Raw genomic sequence first — 23971 nt, forward strand, 5'->3', positions numbered from 1 at the left:
CAATATAGCAAATACCTAGAACCTTTGCAATCCGGTGGACAAATATCCAATAGATAATGCCTATCCTTGTGTATCAATGCCTATTTCCCTATAGATTGTAAGCTTGCGAGCAGGGCCTTCCTACCTCTGACTGTTTGTTTATTACTCAGTTTTGTTGTATCATTGTGTCCAATTGTAAAGCGTAACGGAATTTGCTGCGCTATATAAGAAACTGTTAATAAATAAATAAATAAATAAATAAATAAATAAAATACATACATACATTTTTCATGCTACGAAGTGAAAATAAGAAGATGAAACAAAAAAAAACAAATACAACAAAGTAACAAATTACATTTTTGGGGGGCCTGGAAATGTGGATGAAATTTCTAAGGAACTTTTAAAAAACTTATAACCTTTAGTTGGCCCAGGCTGGTTCTACCACCAACATCTGGTTTATATCAATGACTTTGAAATCCTTATGTGGCAGGAGATAAAGTTACAACATAAACAGGCCACAAATCACTGTGTAGGTGAACCCTGGAATGAAGGGAATAGTCTACACAAAGAGCAGCAGTATTAGAGGCAGGAAAATTCCTGCAGCATAGTTAAAGACATATAGAATACACATAAAATATCTATAGACTATACAGTGGTTACATTCTTTAAGAAAAGAAAAACCACAGCAAAAATAGGATGTTGGAGAGTTCTATGATGGAACAGAATGTTTGAGTCTTTATTAGCAGTTATTTTTCTCTGTTATCAACCATTATTAGGAAATAACGCTCTCCTGCTGCCACCACCAAACAAATGTCCCCGCTTTTTATGATCAGTAAACAAAAATTAAAACTCCTGAATTATTTCTAATTCTGATAACCTCCTGAAAACTTATACTTATACCCCTTTTAGACCGCCAGCTTGTAACACTGGTTATTGCACATGAGCGTGCAAAAAACTCTGGTTGCTGTGCGGGCTGAAAGGGTCCAGGGGAAATATTTCAACCCTGGTCACTGTGCGGTATGAATGGGTTGCCGGGTCATTGCGACCAGTTTACTGTTCAAACTGTATGGACGGGCGGCGCTTGGAGATCTGCTCTCCATACATGGCCTCCGTGCAAGTCAACACTGACGTCACCAACCCAGCAATATGCCGGGCTGGGGACGCCACAGTGAACGGGGCCAAGGCGAGTCGCACCTGGGAAGCAACCGTGTACGGCTCCCTGGTGCGACCATGCACATTCCAAAATGTTAAAGTTGCTTTTATCAGTTATAGCTAGGCTTGCTGTAATATCCCTTTAAACCGGGACACCTATGAGTTACACAAGTTCTGTGGTTGGCTAAAGTCAAGCCGGCATTTCTTTTGGTTTTAATCAGCCACAGAATGTGTGTAAGGTGTCCTGAATTAAAGAAATATTATGGAAAGCCTATCTGTAAGCAACTGGATACCCTTCAGGGGTTGCATTGGCAGTCCTCTAATGCGTGCACGGCTATGGCTTTGAGGAGTCAAAGCAGTGATGGCTTTGAGGAGTCAAAGCAGTGATATGAGGAGATTTATCAAAGTTGGAGAGAGATAAGGTACCAATCCGTTTCTGTGATTTTACATGTTGTGTTTGAAAAATGACAAACTGATTGTGGTACTTTCTCTTTCTCCAAGCTTTGATAAATCTCCCCCAATAATATGCAAATGCTAGTTTCCCTTCCCCCTGTGTACTAGAGTGCACCGACAAAGCTAGTTTATCAAATAAATAGACCGCCATCTACAATAATGCGTTGGGTGTGAAATTTCAACGGTCAGAATCCCAACGGCTTCCAGGTAAGTATTTTAATCCCACCCCCAACACTAACCTACCCCTCCTGCAGCCTAACCGACGCTCCCACAATTTAACCCTAACCCTCCCCTAACACCTAATCCTAAACCAGATCCTCATACTTACCCTCGGGATCTTGACCGCATCCCATAATATTATGCCAGCACGCATTTTAAAGAAGTGTTACAGACTATAACAAACAAATCTGACAATAAAGCAGGAAGGCTTGGAAGGTTGGAGCTGCAAGTGAAGGCTCGGAGAGCTGCATGCTGCCAATTACGGTGGCGATTTTTCAAGGACGGGGGGAGGGGGGGGGGGGGAGAGGAGATCGGGAGAGGGAGAGACCAAAAGAGTATCAACCAATCAGCTGTCATTGTTCAAGCACAGCCTGTAAACTAGCAGTTAGACGCTGACTGTTTTGTTACTTTCGCTCTCACCAGGCTTTGATACATCTCCCCCATATGCTGTATTTAATTGTTCTTCTTGATTCATTTCATTTTTTTACACTTCAACAAATATGGAGTCTCAGCTGTCAACATCAAACCAAGCAGAAGTTGTTTTATATCCAAATACGTGCCTCACATATTTCATAGCTGCCAAGTGTCCCAGTTTTTAAAAATGTCCTTGGAATAATCTATAGCTCGTGTCATTTTAATGATAGATGTAGATGTCTGAACTGGTTTTATACTGGGCACAAACTCTTTTATTGATGCAAAAGAATGCTACTCACTTTGCTTGCCGTACCAATGCTGGAGGCTGGCCACACATGGTAATTTCCGCTGCTAAATGTTATGCTTTTACAACAAGCAGGTCTTCTTACAGTAAAGTGTATGGGGGACCAAAGTGATCGGACATGTCCAAGCAAACAATGGCCTGATATTGTTCTCATTTGGTGGGCTAAAGCCCACCTAGACATACGTATGAGGTCACTTAGCTCACGGGGTCTTGTGCATATCTGGTAATCAGTGATTATTATTATTACATTTTATTTATAAGGCGCCACAAGTGGTTTTCAGGGCCGTACATACGGCAGACATTAGAACAATACAGGGTACACAGATAATACAGCGGACATGTGAGGAAGCAAAGGAGTAGAGAAAGATAATCGGTAACGAATGAGAGGAGATGCAGGAATACACATTCGCTACGCAGGAGAGAGCTGTAATTGAAGTGTGAGAGCAGAGGACTGTGCGAACAGGAGGGTTGAGGGCCCTGCTCCATGGAGCTCACAATCTAGGGGGTGCACTAAACCAGGTGTTTGGCAGCCTTGGCCCTAAGTGAGCAACTGCATGCCCTTCTGTAGAGGATGATCAACCTCTATTCTAACAAATGTATGTGGAAGCGTTTTTGTCAGGGGAGCTCTAGACCCATTTCTTTCTCATTCTGTCGCCGCATCAAGCCAACAACCCTCCAAGCCTTATCAGCCACAGGCCTGGCAAAGAAATTCCTGACTTGTTTGGTAAACAGAATCGGCACACTGCTAATAATGAGTAGAGGGTGAACAAGGCTCCGCACAAAACACAGCCCCAATTACACGCGCATTACCTCACCTCGCTGAGGCACAAGCTGCTTTGCTTCTGTCAGACACCTGTAGAATGCTAATGCACAAATGCTTTTCTCTAGCTGAGGGATCGACCTCCAGATGACAGAACGGCCATGGAAACACACGGTACTACAGTACAGAAATCTATTAATAGAAGCACAACTAACCACTGCCCACATGTCTACCTGCCACACAGAAAGACCCAGGCTGAATGTGCCATTCAGAGAACACAATGAGGTCTTTATGTCACCTATCGATGCTCAAATTTTGCTTTTACAATCAAATGTAGTCAGACACTAAATACAAATAAAACCCTGTTTACATAGATAGTAGGGATTCTACAGCTGAACTACAAATCCCATGATGCTTTGCCAGGGGGACTGGCTAATATCATGGAAGAAAGGGGGTCAGCAACAGCTGGAATTCGAAAACGCAATAAAAACTGCTTACATCTGGAACAAAACAAACGTATTTCAGGAGGTTTTCCTGACTTTCTATAGATAAAACAGTACATAGAACAGTTGGTTGTCTGTAAATAAAAGTTTCTGAATCTTAAGGTGCATACACACTGTGAGATATTGACCATCTTCGATTTTGACTATGCGATATGGACTATGCAATATCGACTATGGAGTATATTCAATTAAGGTCGAAACTGCCGTCTTGTCGAAAAGACGGCAGTTTTCGACTTTTTCAGGTCGGAAGGGGTTCCGACCTATTCAGTCCCCGGCATTTTTATTCGACAAGTCGGGGAATTCGACTTGTCGAATAGTACGTGAATCGGCGGTATAGCTGCCGATTCACGTGCCTCTGAGGGAAACGGGGCTCAATTCGACAGGTTTTGGCCCCGTTTCCGACCATCTCAGCTCGACATTAAAAAAACAAAAAAAAACAAAAAAAGAGGTCGAACTGAGATGAGGGACCTGAGGAGAGGAGAGGGGGGAGAGCCGCGGGAAGACAGGGGAGAGCCACGGGCAGATGGGGGAGAGCAGCGCTGCAGGAGGATGTGTCATAGCCGCTTCTCACGACAGAGTACACCCGGCTCCAGCAAGTGAGGTCCTGCTTGCTGGAGCCGGGTGGACACTGCCGTGAGGTCTGGCGGCTGTGCCACATCCTGCTGCAGCACGGCTGTCCCCGTTTCCGGTCCCTCATCTCACTTCGACTTTTTTTATAGTCGAATTGAGATGGGCATTGAATAGCCCTTGTCAGATCCATTCTGACAAATGCATGTCGGAATGGATCCGACCTCAATTGAATATACCCCATATTGTGCTTGCGATATTGTCTATGTACAATTTTGAATAAGTGCCAATTTTGACTATACTTTGTACTAGATAGTACACTTTAGAGTCAAAATTGACTTGCCTGCACAGTCTATCTAGCCTTGCGATACCGACCCTACGGGAGTGCGCATCGGGATCGCAAGGTGGCTAACACCTTGCGATTTGCATGAACTTTCCTTGCGATTTTGACTACATAGTCAAAATTGAAAGCAAAGATCTCACCATGTGTACACACCTTTAGCCACACTAAACTAAAAGTGTTGGATTAACTATTACGTATCCCCCATTTAGTGCAGGCAGTGAGCTTTGTTGTGTGTCCTCCCCACTGTACCTACTACTCACAGACAGCCAGATGTACGAAGCCTTATAAAAAGTGATAAAGTGGAGAGTGATAAAACAGCAGCCAATCAGCTCCTAACTGCAATGTCACAGGCAGTGTTTGAAAAATGGCAGTTAGGAGCTGGTTGGTTGGTAATTTATCACTCTCTGCTTTATCACTTTTCAAGGCTTAGTACATCTGGTACACAATATTTTAGTAGAACTGTTCCAACGTGCACATGGCTGTGACATGTTCATCCAATTTCATGGAAATACTCGGACAACGCTGCTGTAGAGAGAGACTGCTAAATATAGTCATTAATTACAAGCTTTCCGCCAGCACATCGCCTGCACCACTCCCTCACTAATGCTACAGTAATTTGGGCTTCTTCACAAATCGCTTGTGCAAGTTATATTAAAAGAGCTGTTAATATATCAGTCGTAAACCAAGCTACTCACTGTAAGATAAACACCCTGGCCACAAAATATACTCATAAAAAGACATCCAGTAACTATCATACCCATGAACCACATAGCCAACATTCCAGCATTAACTACCAAGCTATTAAGTACAGCCTGGAACAAAGGAATTTAGGACAGGTCTCATTAGGTCAAAGCATTATCCAGGTAATTACCAAGAGGAACACAATTCTCTGGATCTCCCCCAAACCAGCAAGATAACACAGAGATGTAGACATCAACCAAATGAAAGAGCGGGGTGTAGTGGAAAGGACGATAATGGCAATGTCAACCTTTTGACTACATCCCGCACGGAGTATGGCATGTCAACATTTCATCACTGTCTAAATGATGAATGTCAATGTCAACATATCATACCACACCCGAAAGTTAAGCTTTACTCATCAGAAACTCAAGTGGAGGGGGGGGGGGGTATTCAATTTAGGGTGATGTGTCCCCTGTGATGTTCTGTTGCACACAGCGCCATTTGATATGGTAGTCAAACATCAGTAAAATACATGCATGTTAGCGGCAGTGAAGTGTCTTCATCCGACTGTTCTGGAGAAACTTGCAGTCAACGTGCTGGGCTGTATTCTTCTTTTAGTTTTATTAAAACACACAGATCACCAACTAAACCTCCATAAAGAGGACATTATGAAATATTAAACAACCAATCCCACTGGTAAGCAACAAATGCAAATATTACCTTCAAAACTGCACAGAACTCTGCTTGATCCATACAGATCAGCAACGCAATACACAGGACATTGCTTCCAGGAATTCTGTTCACGATCTATATGCGTTGTGGGGAATGCAACATTTTTAGAGGCTTCTTCTGTGGATTTGGTGGATATTTCAAAGGAACCCATATATGACAGCTGCAATAAAGTATCATGTTTCTGCACAGGCAGGCAACCTATGGGCCCCAGCTATTGGCAACTACAGGTACCAGCATGCTGAGATTGAGTTAGGCAACGAGCACAAGTAGGTCCTGCCATACTGTACCCTCTCACTGTTACCAATATTTACCCAGTTGGAAAATAGCACAATTTAATAAGTATAGAAGTTCAAAGCCACACATAAGTCTAATACAGGAATGCCATGGGGGTTACTGTATCACCATATAAATCTTAGATCACTGCAAATGCGCTAAAGTGGTGTTAGCCCTTTCTCCTCCTCATAGTTCTTGAAACAAGAGCATGAGAGACAGAGGCTGGATAGAGCACAATTGTCAATCAATGGGGTCGATTCTATTCGGCAACTAATGAATAGCGCCGGGAATTAGCTCCCGACGCTATTCAATTCAGCAACTAATTACCTGCAATTGTCGGGAATTCTTCTCTCATCCCCGGGGGATGAGAGAAGAAAGCCGACAAAAGTGCTGCCTCGCGGCCGGCGCGAGGCTGATTCTGTCGGGAATCAGCCTCGCGCCGGGGAGTTAAGTCGGAGAATGCCCGTTCTCCCGACAATTCAACCTGTTTTGTCGGCGAGAACGGGCCATCGCCGACGTAACTAGTTGCTGAATTGAATAGCGTCGGGAGCTAATTCCCGGCGCTATTCATTAGTTGCCGAATAGAATCGACCCCAATAATCCTTACAATTTAACACCATATGCATACTCCGCCCGCCCCCCCCCCTCCCCTCCCCTCCCCTCCCCTCCCCTTCCCTTCCCTTCCCTTCCCTTCCCTTCCCTCCCCTCCCTCCAAACTGAATAATAAGTATCCTGATCAGTTGCGGCATACAAACAGAAAGAAGTCTTGGAAGCATCAAAGTATCATGCATTAGAAACCATCTATCAATGTATCTCACGTTTTCCTCAAAGGCCCAAGGAGCTTTGAAAGACAAAACAAGACAATGATATCAGACATTGAGCTCTCTGTACCATAAAATCAATGCAAACAATGTAAATCAATAATACCAAAGTGAATTCATTGTTTGAGATCACCAAAACATAGTGAAGACCATCATTAAAGCCAGATGTACGGTCCTTTTCATCTTTCAAAACAACCCCCCCTTTTTAAAACTATGTGGTATGATCCATATTAGGTTCAACCCTCATGTTGATTGAAGGTGACCCAAATCCTAACATCAAATCCAGCTGAACAATGACAACTGATAAGGCCAGACAACTCACTGTACAATCTTCCCCACAGACATTGGAATGTGTCTAAAGAGGTAATTTGGGACCATAGTCCATTTTATGCCCACACCCTAGAACTTGTGGCCAGTTAGGTCCATCATCTTAACTGGCACTTGGAGTTGCAGCACTTAGGGGAACAGTTATTAAGCAGTGATAAAAGCGGAGATGTGAGCCAGTGGAGAAGTTGCCCATGGCAACCAATCAGCTGTGAAGTAACATCTATAATTTGCATACTATAAAAAGATACAGAGCTGCGGATTGGTTGATGAGGCCACTTCTCCACTGGCTCACTTCTCTGCTCTTACCACTGCTTAGTAAATGTCCCCCTTATAGGCATGTCCTGCTTACAGTTCTGACCTAGGGCAGCCAGCCACTAAGTAACATGCGAGTCGTGTTTAAGAAGGAAACGCATAAGAGCTAAAGCTTGGACTTATTTGTACACAGTGCTAATGCTGTTTTCACCATTTTTATCCACTGGAGGAAATTAACATAGTGGAGGAAGTTATTAACATCTGTTGGCTGATCACACATCATCACTTTGATCTCCTGTGGAATGTCAGCTAATGACTCTTGAACTGCATAAAAGCCTGTGACTACTTCCCATGCCACGTACAGGGATTGGTAATGCCAAATGCTTCCTCTCTCTCTCATCATTATCCGGTGATGACTAAAGGTCATGTGCAGATTATAAAGCCACATAACTGCAGGGAAAATGCCAGGCTGCAGGTTTGCAGCATGTTTAGTAATGGAGAGAGTCAGCAAAGTCAATGAAAAGCTCAACTACTTCCATAATCCCTATTTTTATACGAGTGACAGGTTTACAAGTTGTTGGTTGTAAACAGTATTATACTGTAAAACACGCACATCCAAGCTGCGGTCTCGCAAAACTACACTTTTGATTCTTAAGGAAGCTGTTGGGGACATGGTGCTCATACACTAAGCCTTGGAGAGAGAAAGTACCAGCCAATCAGCTCCGAGTCCTAACTGTCATGTTACAGGCTGTAAAGTGAAGAGAGATGAAGTGTCAACCAATCAGCTGCTAACTGTCAAACACAGCCTGTAAACTGACAGAAGCCTATAGGTTGGTACTTTAATTCTCTGCGAGCTTTGATAAATTCCCTCACAGTCACTTGTCCAAAAACATCCATTTTACTATTATTTAATGGCCAAAACAGTGACACGTAACGTAAATGACATAGTACTGCATGCATTCCAAACTGAAAGCATACAAGCATGGCCAAATTTCTGCCTATTTCCAGATCACATAACATAAATGTAATGGGCCCCATACACTTGTGAGATATCTGGTACAACTGTTCGATTACGACCGCATCGGTCCGATAAATCGCAGGATTGTATGGACATTTTATGTACCATGCGACGCGCGGGCACGCCGGACGAATCTCGCATCTCCAGATATTATGTGCTGCACTTAATATTTATCGGATCGCACGTGCGACCGCATGCTGTTTTTACCACATTCCATTTATCGCACTGCGATGTGCGATCTGTGAGTTATTTAGCTCACTTCCAGGACACTCCCCTCCACCCATTTCTGGTCACCCGATTTCTGGTCGTAAGGAGCATGTGATAAATCGCAAGATTGTATGGGCATCGAATGCACAAAAAAAAGCACTTTAGATGCGATTTATCTCAAGGTGAGCTTCAAGGGAAATCAGGCCCGATATTGTGTCGAATGCAATCGCACAAGTGTATGGGCACCATAAGGTTTGGATACACAACATAGGATTTGGGTCAGAAAGACAGAAAAATCTGTAGTCTAATTACCTCATTCATGCTGACACAGATTCCTAAGGTCAGAGAAAAAAAAAAAAAAGTACGGATGGTGTAATGGTTAGCATTACTGCCTCACAGCACTGAGGTCATGGGCTCAATTCCCACCATGGCCCTAACTGTGTGGAGTTTGTATATTCTCCCTGTGCTTGCCTGTTTCCTCCCACAAACAAAAATATACTGATAGGGTTAATTTTGTTGGGAGACCATTAACCTAGCATGAATGTGTGTGTAGTACATGATATAGGGAATATACATTGTAAGCTCCACTTGGGCAGGGACTGAGGTGATTGGCCAAATATTCTCTGTAAAGCGCTGCGGAATGTGTGTGTGCGCTATATAAATAACTGCTAATAAATAATAAAGAAGGCAGCTGTCTCTAGAGGCTTAAATCCAATTACGTTACACATGCAAGTAGCAGAGCTGCATTAAAAGTTCTGCAGGCATGCATCTGTGCAAGCTAACCGAGAATGTACTGCATTCATGCTGGTTTTCAATGGATCACCTGACAACTAATACTCCTTTTCCACTAGAAGTCTCGGGTCTGACCCGGGATTTGGAACACTGTTCAAAGCCAGGTCAGACCCAAGACGAACCTCTTTTCCACAACGGCGCTGACCCTGTATACACCTCACCTGGGTGCAGTGTCTTCTAGCCGGCGCTTGGAGATTATGTCATCTCCAAGCGCCGGGAAAACCGACAGATCGGGACCCTCGGGGCATGGCCTCGGTCCGGACCACGCCCCCAATGCGATGCTGCCGTCATGCTGGGGGCAAGCCCAGCACTCTGGAAGCTGCTGGGCTGTCCTAAGCCTCCGCAGACACGGGCAGCGCTGCATAGCAGGACAGACAGCAGCACTGACAGCATGCGCTGTTCCCCCCAACCTCCAGACCACCCGCGGGACACTGCAGTCAGGGAGAAATTGGCTCTTAACATGCTGTAAATGGGTCCCTGGTCAGATGACCCGGGTGACCCATTTACACTGCAGCCTTACCCGGGTCAATCCTACCGGGTGGCTACCCGGGTAGGATTCCCGGGTCACTTGACTCGGGGGGTAAAGTGGTATAGAGAACAGTCCGGATAGATCTATTTAGCCACAGCCTTTCAGTAATCAAATGAAAAAAGTTATTAAAAATGGAGAAACTAGGCCAGTTGTGTGTGTGTATATGTGTATGTGACCTGTATGCAGTACCAGCCTGACCCATTCATCATCAGCTGTCAGTATTTGTTGCATGGCAGCTGTTGTACCTAAACACCACATAACGGCTAAGACTTTCCATATCATGCTTATTTATAATCATTTTATAATCTGGCCTGTAACCCGTGAGTGGCAACATAGTTAGAGTGTGTGTGTGTGTGTGTGTGTGTGTGTCACACAAAACTGTATTATACTTCCATAATCACCCATGTTATACATGGAACACAGTATTAGGCGCTCATCTTACGGATAGCTTCCCAGTGGCCTTAACTCTTTCTGGCAGTTGATAATTTCTGCCCAATATCTACTCTCTCCATTGCACACTACAAACAAGACAAATCCGGGAGCAACAAAGCATAAACCAAGCCAGCAAAAAAAAATAGACATAATAGAAAAGAAGATAGAAGAGATTGTAACAAGGACAATAGGAAAAACGACAGTGGGAGGCAGAGCATGGGGGGGGTGGGGGGGAGGGGGTCTCGTAACCAACAACAAGAATGGGGCAAATAAAAAAAGGAAGGTGGTAAACCATGAAATGCTTGTAAAAGGTGAAGAGAAAGAGACAGTACCAATAAAGATAGGAGAATCTCAACAACCAGGAGTGACTGTACACATACAATGAGGAACCATGGCCTAAACACATTAGGGAGATTATTGTGTGCTCTAATTAAATATCTATGAGAACGCATCCTGTCACTTAATTAGTAAGCTCTGCCATCGCCGGGAATTCATATGCTGAACAGTCATAAGCACAGGTTGGGGGCTGACAATATGGTTGTTTCCACCATGCAGATACAAATTGTTCTACCATGGTTACCAAATGGAGGTCTATTTACTAAAGCCTTGGATGGAGTTAAAGTGGACGAAACTAAAGTCCCAACCAACCAGCTCCTGTCATTTTTCAAACACAGCCGAAGATATTAGGAGCCGATTGGCTGGCACTTTATCTGCGCCCATTTTATCTCCATCCATGGCTTAGTAAAAAGACCCCCAAATCTCCTTTGTAATTTCATAGTAACGTGGAGGTTTGCTATGGTAATCTTGTGCCATTTTCTTTTTTCCTCACTATAGGACAGGGATGGGGAACCTTCGGCCCTCCAGCTGCTGTTGAACTACACATCCCAGCATGCCTTGCAACAGTTTTAGCATGGCCAAATAGCAAAACTGTAGCAAGGCATGCTGGTATGTGTAGTTCAACAACAGCTGGAGAACCGAAGGTTCCCCATCCCTGCTATAGGACAATGATCCTTCTCATTTAGTTGATTGCAAAGTAAAATAGCAATCAGCATCTGTCATTAAGCAAAATGGCCGCCTCCTACAATATTACATTATTGTCCTAACACATGTTAATTAAACAAAGTCAATGTTGAATTATGAAATAATGTTACATAAAAGCCAAGTGTGCCAAGTTAATGATTTGAGTGACATTTTTAATTCTAGCGCTGCGTGGGGGGAAAATGATACAAAAACAAGACCAAGTGGCATGAAAGTACTTGGCGTTCTTCTACTCCCTCTCAGTCCTTGGCAATTTCTTTAAAAAATATGGTTCTCTTGTGGGGTTTTTTTTTTTTTTTTTCTGTTATTCCATGCCTGGTTTTGCAGAACAGATTAAAACCAATAAACAACATTTGTGCAGAAGATTTAATAAGAGAGCAAAGAACTCTGGAGTGAAAGAGAAGATGAGCAGGAGGAGAACAGTACAGAGTGAAAGAAATATCTCATTATGGGCATGATTCGGAGATGCGGGCAAACGCTGATGTTTACATCGGGGGTCATTACGAGATGACCGGTCACTAGCAACTTTTTGCAGTGCAGCGATCATCTCAACCGTGGCTAAACTGCGCATGCCCTGCAATGCGCAGGCGCGTCGTACGAGTACAAAGCGGTTCGTTGCTGAGCGATGGATTTAGCGAAGATTGCATTCGCACGGTGATTGACATGAAAAGTGGGTGTCAATTGACCGTTTTCTGGGAGTGTTTGGGAAAACGCAGGCGCGTCCAGGCGTTTGCAAGGCAGGTGTCTGACGTCAAATCCGGACCAGACACGCTGAGTAAGTCTAGAGCTACTTCGAAATTGCACAAAAAAAATGTTCAGGCCGCTCGGTAGCACACGCGTTCGCACACTTGCAAAGCGAAAATACACTCCCCCATAGGCGGCGACTATCTGATTGAAAGCCAGAAAAAAGCTGATAGCGAGCGATCAACTCAGAATGACCCCCATAGTTGTGCGATTATTTACAACTGCGCGTGCATGAAAAATTTCTAAAATCCCCTACTACGTATGCTTTACACAGGAGCTGTTGCAATCAGGTGAGGCGGTATCAAAAAGGCGACGGAAAAGAGATAGGCATTGCTGGGCAGTGACCGTCAGTGCACGCAAAAATAAGACATCCAGTCGGGGGTAGTATGGGGGTGTGAATTCAAACGGCTGCGTTCACAGGCGCACAGCTGCAGGCATAGGAGGCCAGAGTCAAACGGAGAAACTGAACCTGCCATAGGAGTGGTGTCATTTGCGATTGTGCAACCAATGGTGGCGTATAAGGGCGCACTAGTCGTTATTCCAGCATACATGGGTGCTAAAATTGGGGTGTCCCAGTTTGCAGACCATTTCAGCATATACTTGTAGATGGACAACCACCAATATGATGCAGTTACATGTGACGAGTTCAATCGCTAAATACATACATACATACATACATACATACATACATACATACATACACACACACACACACACACACTTACAGCACTGTCCTACTATAACACAATAAGATCATATCCATTATGGGGTGTCGCTCCACCCTCCCCAGTATCTAATTATCCAGGACTATTAACCTCAGGCATTGGACCATGGAGCCAACCGGACTAGATGTGGCATCTGTCTAGTCCTCTACATTGACAACTATCCATCATGAACTGCCAGCCCAGGAGATTTGCCAACAGTCACTGGTGGTCAAGCAATCTCCTGAACTGTGCATGTCCTGTATTCCTTTACAGTTCTATTTTCCAGACAGTCCTATCTGGGTGTGGTATGAGTTGCTGGCGGGCGGGTCCCCGGCGGCCAGCATACCGCGCCGGGATTCCGACCGCCGTTTGCCGACAGCGGGGCGAGCGCAAATGAGCCCCTTGCGGAGTCGTTGTGCTCATCACGCTTCGGGCACGGTGGGGTGCTACGCGTGCCATGCTATTTATTCTCCCTCCAGGGGGGGCCGTGGACCCCCAAGAGTGAGAAAAGATGTTGGTATGCTGTTTGTGGGGATTCCGGCGCCGGGATCCCAACAACCGGTATACTGAATACCACCCGTCCCCTCTACAGTAGACCTACCAGATGTCCTTCTTAAGAACAAAGTATAGAGGGGTCTATGTACTAAGCCTTGGAGAGAAATAAAGTACCAGTCAATCAGCTCTTAATGTTACAGGCTGGGTTTGAAAAATGACAGGAGCTGGTTGGCTGGTACTTTATCTCTCTCCAAGGCTTAGGGCATAGACCACCTAAGTATAAGCTCTATGAAGTTCCAGATTAGTAAATTTAGTGATGTGTATGAGCGTTGTTGGCATTTTTGGAATTATGTCATGGGTAACAAAATTTGAGTATGTAAAATCAGTTATTCGTTACAGGAACAGAATGTTTTGGCAAGCTCACGTGAAATAACAAACATCGCACACTTGGCAAAATGAATGCCAGATTGCACAGAGCTAAGCTGTATCACTTTTTAGTACATTAATAATAATTCTTATTTATAGTTTCTTAGAGCAGAGACTAAATATTTGCTACAGTACGTTGCAGTTCCCAGCAAGAACTGTGGTTATAAAATAAAAATTTAAACACCTGTCAAATAAATATGCTGCTGTTTTGATACTGGTGACTGGGAGGTTACTGGAGGTCACTTAATTGTTTTCAATGCATTTGGACTTAAGGGCCCTACACACTTGCCGATGCATTCAATTTTGACGATGATCGATCTGAATGGTGTTAGACCACAGGTTCTCAAACTCGGTCCTCAGGACCCCACACAGTGCATGTTTTGCAGGTCTCCCCACAGAATCACAAGTGAAATAATTTGCTCCACCTGTGGACATTTAAAAAATGTGTCTGTGAGTTAATACACCTGTGCACCTGCTGGGTTACCTGCAAAACATGCATTGTGTGGGGTCCTGAGGACAGAGTTTGAGAACCCCTGTATTAGACCATCTTCCAAACTGACCTGCATTGCAAAGCGACAGACAACCAACAATGAACGACCACGGGGCCGCGATATGAACAATTCTGAATTACTGAACGAGATCGTTCATATTGGCCGCACATATCGGCCAGTGTGTAGGTTACATTATGTGCATTTAATGAATCTGGGATCATTCAGATATGAATGGTAAAGGGTCATTGGAGAGAACAGGTTGCATGTCAAACCATAATCTGTGCAATGTACTAGCATTAATAACGCCGGTGATGCACACCAAATTGACACAGGTGGGTACTTAACGTTCAAGATAGCCAAACAAATATAGATACGGATAAACTGGAAACTCAACATTGCATCAAATTAAGATAAATTCAACCAGTCATACTTATACCCGATTTTTCTATGTTTTTTTTTTTTAAATAATATTTGATGGTTTTTGGTTATTTGTTGTTTCTAAATAAAAACAAATATATTTTTTTATCTTTTGAAGTGATCTATATATTATCATAAAGTATTGTATGACGTTGGGAAAAACGTAACTAACCGTAGAGTGTAGTGACGCGACACTAAAGCATGTAGTGCAGGAAATGCAACGTTTCACTTGAAACTTGTAACAAAAAATTGTTACCTGTTGCAGCCACATCACATTACTCTCTATTAATTGTGTCACTGGTTCTCAGACACTTCCACATTCTACACAAGACAACAAGTAGGCCAGGAGACCTCTCTCTGGCAGCTACTCATCCCCACAATAACTTTCTTTCAACAAAGAAACTCAATAACTAGTATCGGTGAGAGAGACCGGCCCCTGGGGGATGGGGAAGACTTCTGGCTGGGTGTGACAAGCCTGTGTATAGAAGGACTGTGACCTCGCTTGTTTCTCCCTCCCCTATACAATAAGCTTTCCCTGGTGATACTGTGCCCAGAACCCTCCCCCCTATCTAATTATTACACATACATTCCCAGGATTCCTGAACAACACAAACCAGTCACTTTATACAGAGAAGAGATGGTTAGAAGGGGTCACAATTGTAACATAGACCCAGGCTGTCCAATCTGGCTCACAGGAGCTACAGAGGATTGGGACTTGTATTCCTATCATGTATCGCATTAGTGCAGAACACTGTATACTGACTTCATACCATCATCACAACTGGAGACCTCTTTATACTTACATCATAAAACCCATTTCACTTTAATATCTGAACAGGGATAGATTTCCCACAGGCATGGGTAGGGAAGGAGGTGGTGGCCGTTGAGGGTTGAGGGTCAGCAAAGGAGGCTTCCCTGCATGAGAGTCCTACTAGGCCAGACCGTGATGTGGGACAACAAATAATGTCGTACCTAAGTGCGGCCTGACCCCTAAATCCGCTGCAGAAAGCACATCCACCTATGGGTGTCAGTACATCTCTGACTACTGAACAGGGGGTTACTGGCCTGATCTATAATCCACCAGGTGTATCTATAAAACTTTGTATGTGTTGGCTGTCAAGTCTGCAGGACCCTATAAAGGGGGAGATCACTACACACTGTAAAAATGTATGAGATATGTAAAGAGTGCGGGGTGGAACAGTCAGTATGTAAGGTGTAAGATATAATAAATGTACATACAGAGTGATATGGTGGAAGGTCACCTGGGTACATGTATGTTCTAAAGACTACAGGGAGGACATGCAATGAGAGGAAGGTTATATAGGGGGCAACGTAATAGGCATAAAAAAAAAATGATACAAAACAATATATAGATCAGCATATTCTGTAGGAGGGCGGACATAGGGGAAGCGAATATTTAGAGGTGGTGCCATTTTATTTATAAGGCGCCACAAGGGTTCCGTAGTGACATACAAGGGGATACGATTGGATTCACATAGACACATAATTACAGTGAGTATGTATGTAATGGTTAACGTGGGGTGTACGTGTATGTAATGGTTAGAAGGGGGTACATGTATGTAATGGTTAGAAGGGGGTACATGTATCTAAGGACAACATTCACATGATCAGAGTATGAAGATATAAGATACATACAAGGCTAGACAGAGATGCAGGTTTGAAGGGATACAATGTGCCTGGATATACAGATATAAGGGTGAGTGCATATATAACAGCATTTACTGGGAGAATAATGGAACATAACCTGTAGCACTGGACATGGCAAAGCATTCCTATGTCACCTATACACATGAAGGCGCAGGAGAGGGTGATAGCAGGCAGAAGGACATTAGGGGGCACAGAGATGTGGATATGCAGAGGATCACCAGGTAAGAGCAGTAACAGGTAAGGACTGTCATCACAAGGACATACAGGTTGGAGGAAGAGGCCATATTGTCTCTGCTATAGAGAATGAAGTTTAGAAATAACATTATTAGGTGTGTAATACAGTGTACTAGGTGTGTAGTGCTCTATAAAATACTGTACAAGAGAGCTGTCACTCACCTGCACACAGCCCGAGGAGGAGGAACAGGGGGATCTGCATCCTCTAGGTACTGGACCCAGCTGTCTTCTGGCTCTCTGGCTGTCCCTGTGGTTGTATCCTGGTTCTCTGGCTGTCTCTTAGCTCTTTTGTGTGTCTCCTGGCTTTGCAGGTGTCTCCTGGCGTTGCAGCGATCTCCTGGCTCTGTGTGGCCGTCTCTTGGTTCTCTTTGTATCTGTTGCTCCCTGGTATGAGGGCTGCTGATCCCCACTAGTAGTGTGTGCTGCTGCAGATCCCTCTCTCGCTGTGGTTTCACTGCTCCCAGATGCTGACGTCACGGTTACTATTAGCATGGGAAGCCCCACCCACTTCACCTGTTCGTCCCGGGGATTAACTCCAACGGTGCCGCGCTCAGTGCCTGCTTGCTAGCCGGGAATCTAGGGCAGTGCGTGATGTGACATGCGGGGAGCAGACAGCTAGGACTAATGAAGCCTCCTCCTGCTAGTGCTGCTGCTGCTGCTGCTGCTGCTTCTGGAATTGCATGCAATATAATAATGAGTATCCTGCCAGGGGGGAAGGAGGGATGCAGTCACAGGGTCTCAGCCAGGGAGATGGGCAGGGGCTGTATTCTGCATTATTACATGATGATGAATGATATAACTCGGTGGAGGGGTGTGGGGATAATGCTACAAGGTCTGAGATGATGAGTTGACCTACGGTAACTGTTCAATAAATCAGATTCAGTTTTGTCAGTTTAGCGGTGAGTGCCATGTCTGTGCACAGACATCTATTATCTGCTTTTCTGTTGGGTAGTTGCAGATTAGGAAGCAAAATGGGTGTACATTACCCAATGAAAATGTGCACAACATATTATATAGACATAATATATATATATGTCCAACACAGGCTCGGCACTCCTATTTATTACACTCATAATTAGTTGCTGTGGTGCCATCCAGGTGATGATTAGTCACAAATGCAGAACGTTGAATAAGCGGCGGCACTCGTCAGACTTAGTTCAAGGTGAAGAAAAATCCATTTAATTGTGCCGTGAAGCCGACATGTTATACCCCGTCCTGAGGGCCAAACAGTGTCACGGTCACTTTCAGGGGGAACTGGTTGATCAGGTTACGGTCGTTAGGTCGACACAACTTAGGTTGACATTAGGTCGTCCACTGAAGGTCGGCAATGACATTAGGTCGACATGTACTATGTCGACAGGTCAAAAGGTCGACATCAGTTTTTCACTTTTTTTTTACTTTTTTGGAATTTTCTCATACTTAACGATCCACGTGGACTACGATTGGAACGGTAATCTGTGCCGAGCAAAGCGAGGCACCTTGCCCGAAGCATGGCAAGCGAAGTGAGCCATGCGAGGGGGACACAGTGCACTAATTTGGGTTCCCCATCACTTTACGGAGAAAACGACACGTCCACCTTTTGACCTGTCGACCTAGTACATGTCGACCTATTGTCCCTGTCGACCTAATGCATGTCGACTTTCCATGGTCAGCCTAATGACTGTCGACCTAAGTTGTGTCTATCCAACGACCCATACCCGGTTGTTCGGCTGGGTGACATCTGGTGACCTGCTCCTCTTTTGCAGGCCCTCCTGACACCCAGCGACCAGCTCTCCGCATCACGGTTCCACCATGGAAAGGATCCTGCCTCTGGCAGCCAGCCCCTGCCAATTGTTGCCAGCTGCTTTTTCCCGTACCGCCAGGGCTGCAGGCACTCTTTCTGAGCCAGTCTGCCCTCCACTGACAGCAGCGTGTTGGGTCTCTTCCAGATGTGTAGTTATGCCACTGGGTGACCGTCTCGGCGCCCCCCCATCCCCCCTTTCCCCCATAGGCAAACGCAAGGGGGGTTTCTGGTTGCCCGGAAACCCCCCCCCCCCCTCTGCTTGGCCAGATGCTCAAACTAGTACCACAATAGCAATAGTATATAATACTATTAATAGAGCTTCTGCCACAACATGCAGTGTAAGGGACAGAGCGAAGCCACTGCACCTGCCTGGTGGTAGTAGCTTCTTTTATCAAGTTTGCTGTATGTGTGGATCTGAGCCCTCAATCAGTGCACTAGACCAGAGAGCAGCTACAAGTAAGGAGAAACAGGTGCCTTGCCATGAGGTGGGAGAATGTGTGCTTAGAAAGTGCAGTTCTGTCTCCTACTGGTTCTATTAGATTTGTGTTGTTATTTCTTATGGGATGTTTAACCTTTTCCTGACCACTTGTTATTTATATTTCTTAAGTATGTTTTATACAGCCTATACTACAGACCATCTGTACTAGGTAATTCTGCCACTCTCTCAGACTACCGCACTTGCTCCAATGTTCCGCGGAGTGAGAGATTGTGGATGATATTTGGAAACCCCCCTCTAGAAATCCTGCGTTTGCCCCTGCTTTCCCCTAAGTTACGGCCCTGGACTGGATCATACAGCCCACCAAAAACCTCTACAATACGGTTGGACAAATATGCAATTTGTAGCACTTATCATGTGTATCAATGAATGACTATACGTTTGCGAGCAGGGTGCTCTACCTCTTTGTCTATCTGTTATTATTACCCAGTTTTGTTTATCACTGTTTGTTCCCAAATGTAAAGTGCAACGGAATATGCTGGCGCTATATAAGTAACAATAATAATAATAATAATAATAATAGTAGAGATAATGTGGAGAGTTGCCCATAATGAACAACCAGCTTCTAATTGTAATCATATAGACTGTGCTAGATAAATGACAGCTAGAAGCTGGTTGCTATGGGCAACTTCACCACTTTATCTCTCTCGGACATTTGTTACATCTACCCTATAGAGCAGGCATTCCCAACCACGGTCCTCAAGGCACACCAACAGTGCATGTTTTAGTGATATCCAGGCTGCAGCACAGGTAACATAATTAGTAGCTCAGTTATTTTGATTTAACCATCTGTGCTGCAGCCTGGATATCACTAAAACCTGCACTGTTGGTGTGCCTTGAGGACCGTGGTTGGGAATGCCTGCTATAGAGAGTCCAGGCCATTCACACAATCTATATAGCTGATGGCTGATGTCAGTCCTTCCCCCTACAACAACTTCATGGCAATGATATCAGCAGGGAGAATGATGTCTGGTACTTCAAAAGCCCCTTATATGGGATGTACTTATGATCCCGGCGGTCAGCATACCGACGCCGGGATCCCAGCCACCAGAATCCTGGCAGGGGGACCAGGACTATTCCCACTCGTGGGTGTCCACGACACCCATAGAGTGGGAGTAAAACCTGTGGAGGCTTCATTGCACTTGCCCCCCTGCCGGTATTCTGGCGGCCGGGATCACGGCATCGGTATGCTGACTGCCGGTCACCCGATCCCATCCCCCTTATATGGCTCCCAGCTGCATCTCTCCCTTATGTGAAGGGGTATACCTCCGATAAGAAGATCATATTTAGGGGTCCATATATCTCTGAGTGATAAAACCCGTTGTGTATGATAATGGTGCTCCAGTCAGTCAGCTTCCAACTGTCATTTTTCAAACACATGACAGGAGCTGAACTCATGACAGTTAGGAGCTGATTGGATGGAGCACCATTTATCGTACGCAACAAGTTTCATCATTCATAACGAGTTTTATTATTCAATAAATGAGCCCCTTGTAGAGGTTACTGGATAATAGCACATATGTCTGGCTGTAAGATGACATACATTAACATGCAAACAAAGGTAGCCCATATTTTAGTTCTGGTAAGTCCCAGGAAATACTCCTCATCCTGAACCCTGGAATCCTCCTCTTCCTCATGACTGGCAATGCCAGCCTGAGCCTTAGCCATAGGAGGGTAGACTTAGCTCTGTGTCAAGGAGAGAAAGTGAAAGTATGACATCTAATCGGCTGCAATCTCAGCGATGTGGTACATGATGAGTTTGATATTTTTAAAGGTCATACTGGCAGAGGGACACTAGAGAATATTATATATAGTAACAGACAGAGCTAGGGAGGGAAGAGCAATGTGCAAGAACCAATATAACCCTGGGTGAGTGCACTGTAAGGTCTGAGTTATTGATGGGAGGGGTAAATATAATTCAGTCCTGGAGGGAGAATTAGGTCTAATATCTGGGCCCGCCTGCTGTCTGACTCACCATGCTGGATTTTTCCCTGCTGAGATAGGAACTTCCTGTAACACCTCGTACACTTGCAGCAAACCTTCCCTGTTACTCATACACATTGCGCAATGCACTATCAAACGTTATTGTTATTTACAGATACTGTACACATGTGTCACAGATACTACTTTCACTATTTCTGTGTCATAGGTAGGACTGCTGGACGGGAGGGGGGAGGAATAACGCAATAGGCTCAGTTAGTTTATAGTCACTAAGCTGCATCCTTTGTAGATGGAATCTGTCCTAATGCCTCAGTGATGTCACTAGTGCCTAATGAATTCAGGGCAGGATGTACTTACAGGAAAATTCGGTAGAAACACCGTTTTCGTGGAATTACCGCATTTCCTGTATGTACTAAGACGGACGCTGTGTTTTCGATGCGGAGAGTAACGCCAGCAAAATCGTTACCCTATAGAAGCCTGTGGGCTTCTTTCTTATCGGTGCTGTCAGAGGAATCCGAACGGATCCCTCCCATCATCAGTCTCGGACGCCGCATCACTCCATCGCAAAGGACAGCTTTTATCGGGAGAGCTGCCCTTTGCAATACTAATCGCATATGTTAGTACATTTGCAGTTAGTATCTGTGCAGTAAGTGGTGGTATGTACCACAAGAGGTTGGTACATCCCACCCTTCATCAGTATTGCACATGGGTACAACTATAGTGGGTGCAAGGGGTGCCACTGCTATGGGGCCCAGAGGCATAGGGGGGCCTGGACCAGATTATAAAGTTGCATTCCCAGATTTGCCTGCTATGCAGTTGGGTCTGATCCATCTGAATTGTGTGACATTATACTTTCAGTGAGAGGAGAGTGTAGTGGATGTTATAATGGTAAGGGGGCACTATAATGTGGTATAATGTGAACTGGAGGCACTGTAATGTGTCATAATCTGATCTGCTCATTGTAATGTGGAGGCACTATAATGTTACATAATAAGAACTAGGATACTTTAATGTGGCACAATATGAAATGGAGGCACTATAGTGTGGCATAATATGACCTGGGGCACTGTAATGTGGCATCATTTGACCTGGAGGGCCCTCTAATGTGCCACAGTATGAACAGGGGGGCACTGTATTGTGCCATAATATGAACTAGGAACACTAAATCATAATGGGGATACTGTGTAGCATAATGTATATTGTCAATGTGACATAATGTGAACTTCGTTGGTTTATCAAATAAACTAGGGTAGTACTGTTGGGCATATTAACCAGTGTACTTCTATGGTTCAGAAAATGACCTAGGGCACTATTATGGAGCATACAATTAATAACTGCTGCGGAGAGAAGTCTTTCAAGAAGCTTTGGGACAGGGGCCCCTTCAATATGTTGCTATGGGGCCCATAAAGTTCTGGTTACGCCACTGGCATTGAATGCAACCTATGAACTAGCTTTGGCTAGACAATGGAGAGACTTTTACAAGGGTCCATACAAAATTTATATGCTGAAACACGATACAATGTAGATTTATTTTTTATATTTCTTTTAAATAGGCCGTTGTTTGCTAAAGCCATAAAGGGGAAATGTTGCTCTTCTCATCTCCTGACCCTTAAAGGAGAAATTTATGCACAAAGACACTTTCTTCCAGCATTCCCCCTAGTCCCAGTTTTACCTATAATTACCTTCTGCAGGCAGAGTCCTGCAGGTGTACTGTATAGTATGATTCTACACTAAAGGGGAGGAGGGGGGTGATAGATAGAGAGAGAGAGAGAGAGAGAGATAGATGGGATGCAGTCAATTTACCGACAATCTAAATCCCCACAGTCAAAATACCGACAGCGATTGACCGAAGGTCAAAATCCCGACAAGGTCAAAATCCTGACATGGTCAAAATACCGACATTTAAAATCCCGACAAGGTCAAAATACCGACATGTAAAATGTCGACAGGTCAAAATGCCGACGTGAGTTTTTCATTGAAACCGACTTATTCATACTTTACCATTTATTTATTATCAGTTATTTATATAGCGCACACATATTCCGCAGAGCTTTACAGAGAGAATATTTGCCCATTCACATCGGTCCCTGCCCCAGTGGACCTTACAATCTATATTCCCTACCACATATTCATACTGGGGTTAATTTTTATTGGGATCCAATTAGCCTACCAATATATTTTTGGATTGTGGGAGGAAACCCACGCAAGTATGGGGAGAATATACAAACTGCACAGTTGGAGCCATGGTGGGAATTGAACCCATGACCTCAGTGCTGTGAGGCAGTAATGCTAATCATTACACCATCCGTACTGCCCAGTGGACCTGGAGGGGGAATATAATAGTGTGCTGTGCGCAGCGAGGCACCGTGCCTGAAGCATGGCGAGCCATGCGAGGGGACGCGGTGCACTTATATGGTGTCCATGTTGACCTATGTCGACATACACACAAAAAACCAATGAAAAACTGATGTCGGAAATTTTGGCCTGTCGACATTTTACATGTCGGTATTTTGACCTTGTCTGTATTTTAAATGTCGGTATTTTGTTCATGTTGAGATTTTGACCGTGTCGGGATTTTGACCGTCAGTCATTTGCTGTCGGGATTTCGTCCGTCGGGATTTTGATTGTAGGTATTTCATACCGATCCCAGATAGAAAGATAGATAGATAGATAGATAGATAGATAGATAGATAGATAGATAGATAGATAGATAGATAGATAGATAGAAATATACAATTTGATGGCAGATTCTCTTGGACTTTCTAGTCTGTCTCTT

The 23971-nt window shown here is 44.4% G+C and overlaps 1 protein-coding gene across 2 annotated transcripts in view; it reads right to left on the minus strand.

Annotated features, from left to right (window-relative positions):
- NECTIN2 (nectin cell adhesion molecule 2) overlaps positions 1-17584 on the minus strand; it is a 118598-nt gene extending 101014 nt beyond the window's left edge. The window contains exon 1 of one of the 2 annotated variants that reach the window (XM_063942603.1): positions 17138-17581. In XM_063942603.1, the coding sequence (XP_063798673.1) occupies positions 17138-17177 (40 nt within the window). In that variant the 5' untranslated portion in view covers positions 17178-17581. Of the gene's footprint in view, positions 1-17137 lie in introns of both variants that reach the window. The other variant, XM_063942602.1, reaches the window with a different exon arrangement.
- Between the last annotated feature and the right edge of the window lie 6387 nt (positions 17585-23971).

The sequence above is a fragment of the Pseudophryne corroboree genome, chromosome 10 (genome assembly GCF_028390025.1).
Source record: "Pseudophryne corroboree isolate aPseCor3 chromosome 10, aPseCor3.hap2, whole genome shotgun sequence".
Lineage (NCBI taxonomy): Eukaryota > Metazoa > Chordata > Amphibia > Anura > Myobatrachidae > Pseudophryne > Pseudophryne corroboree.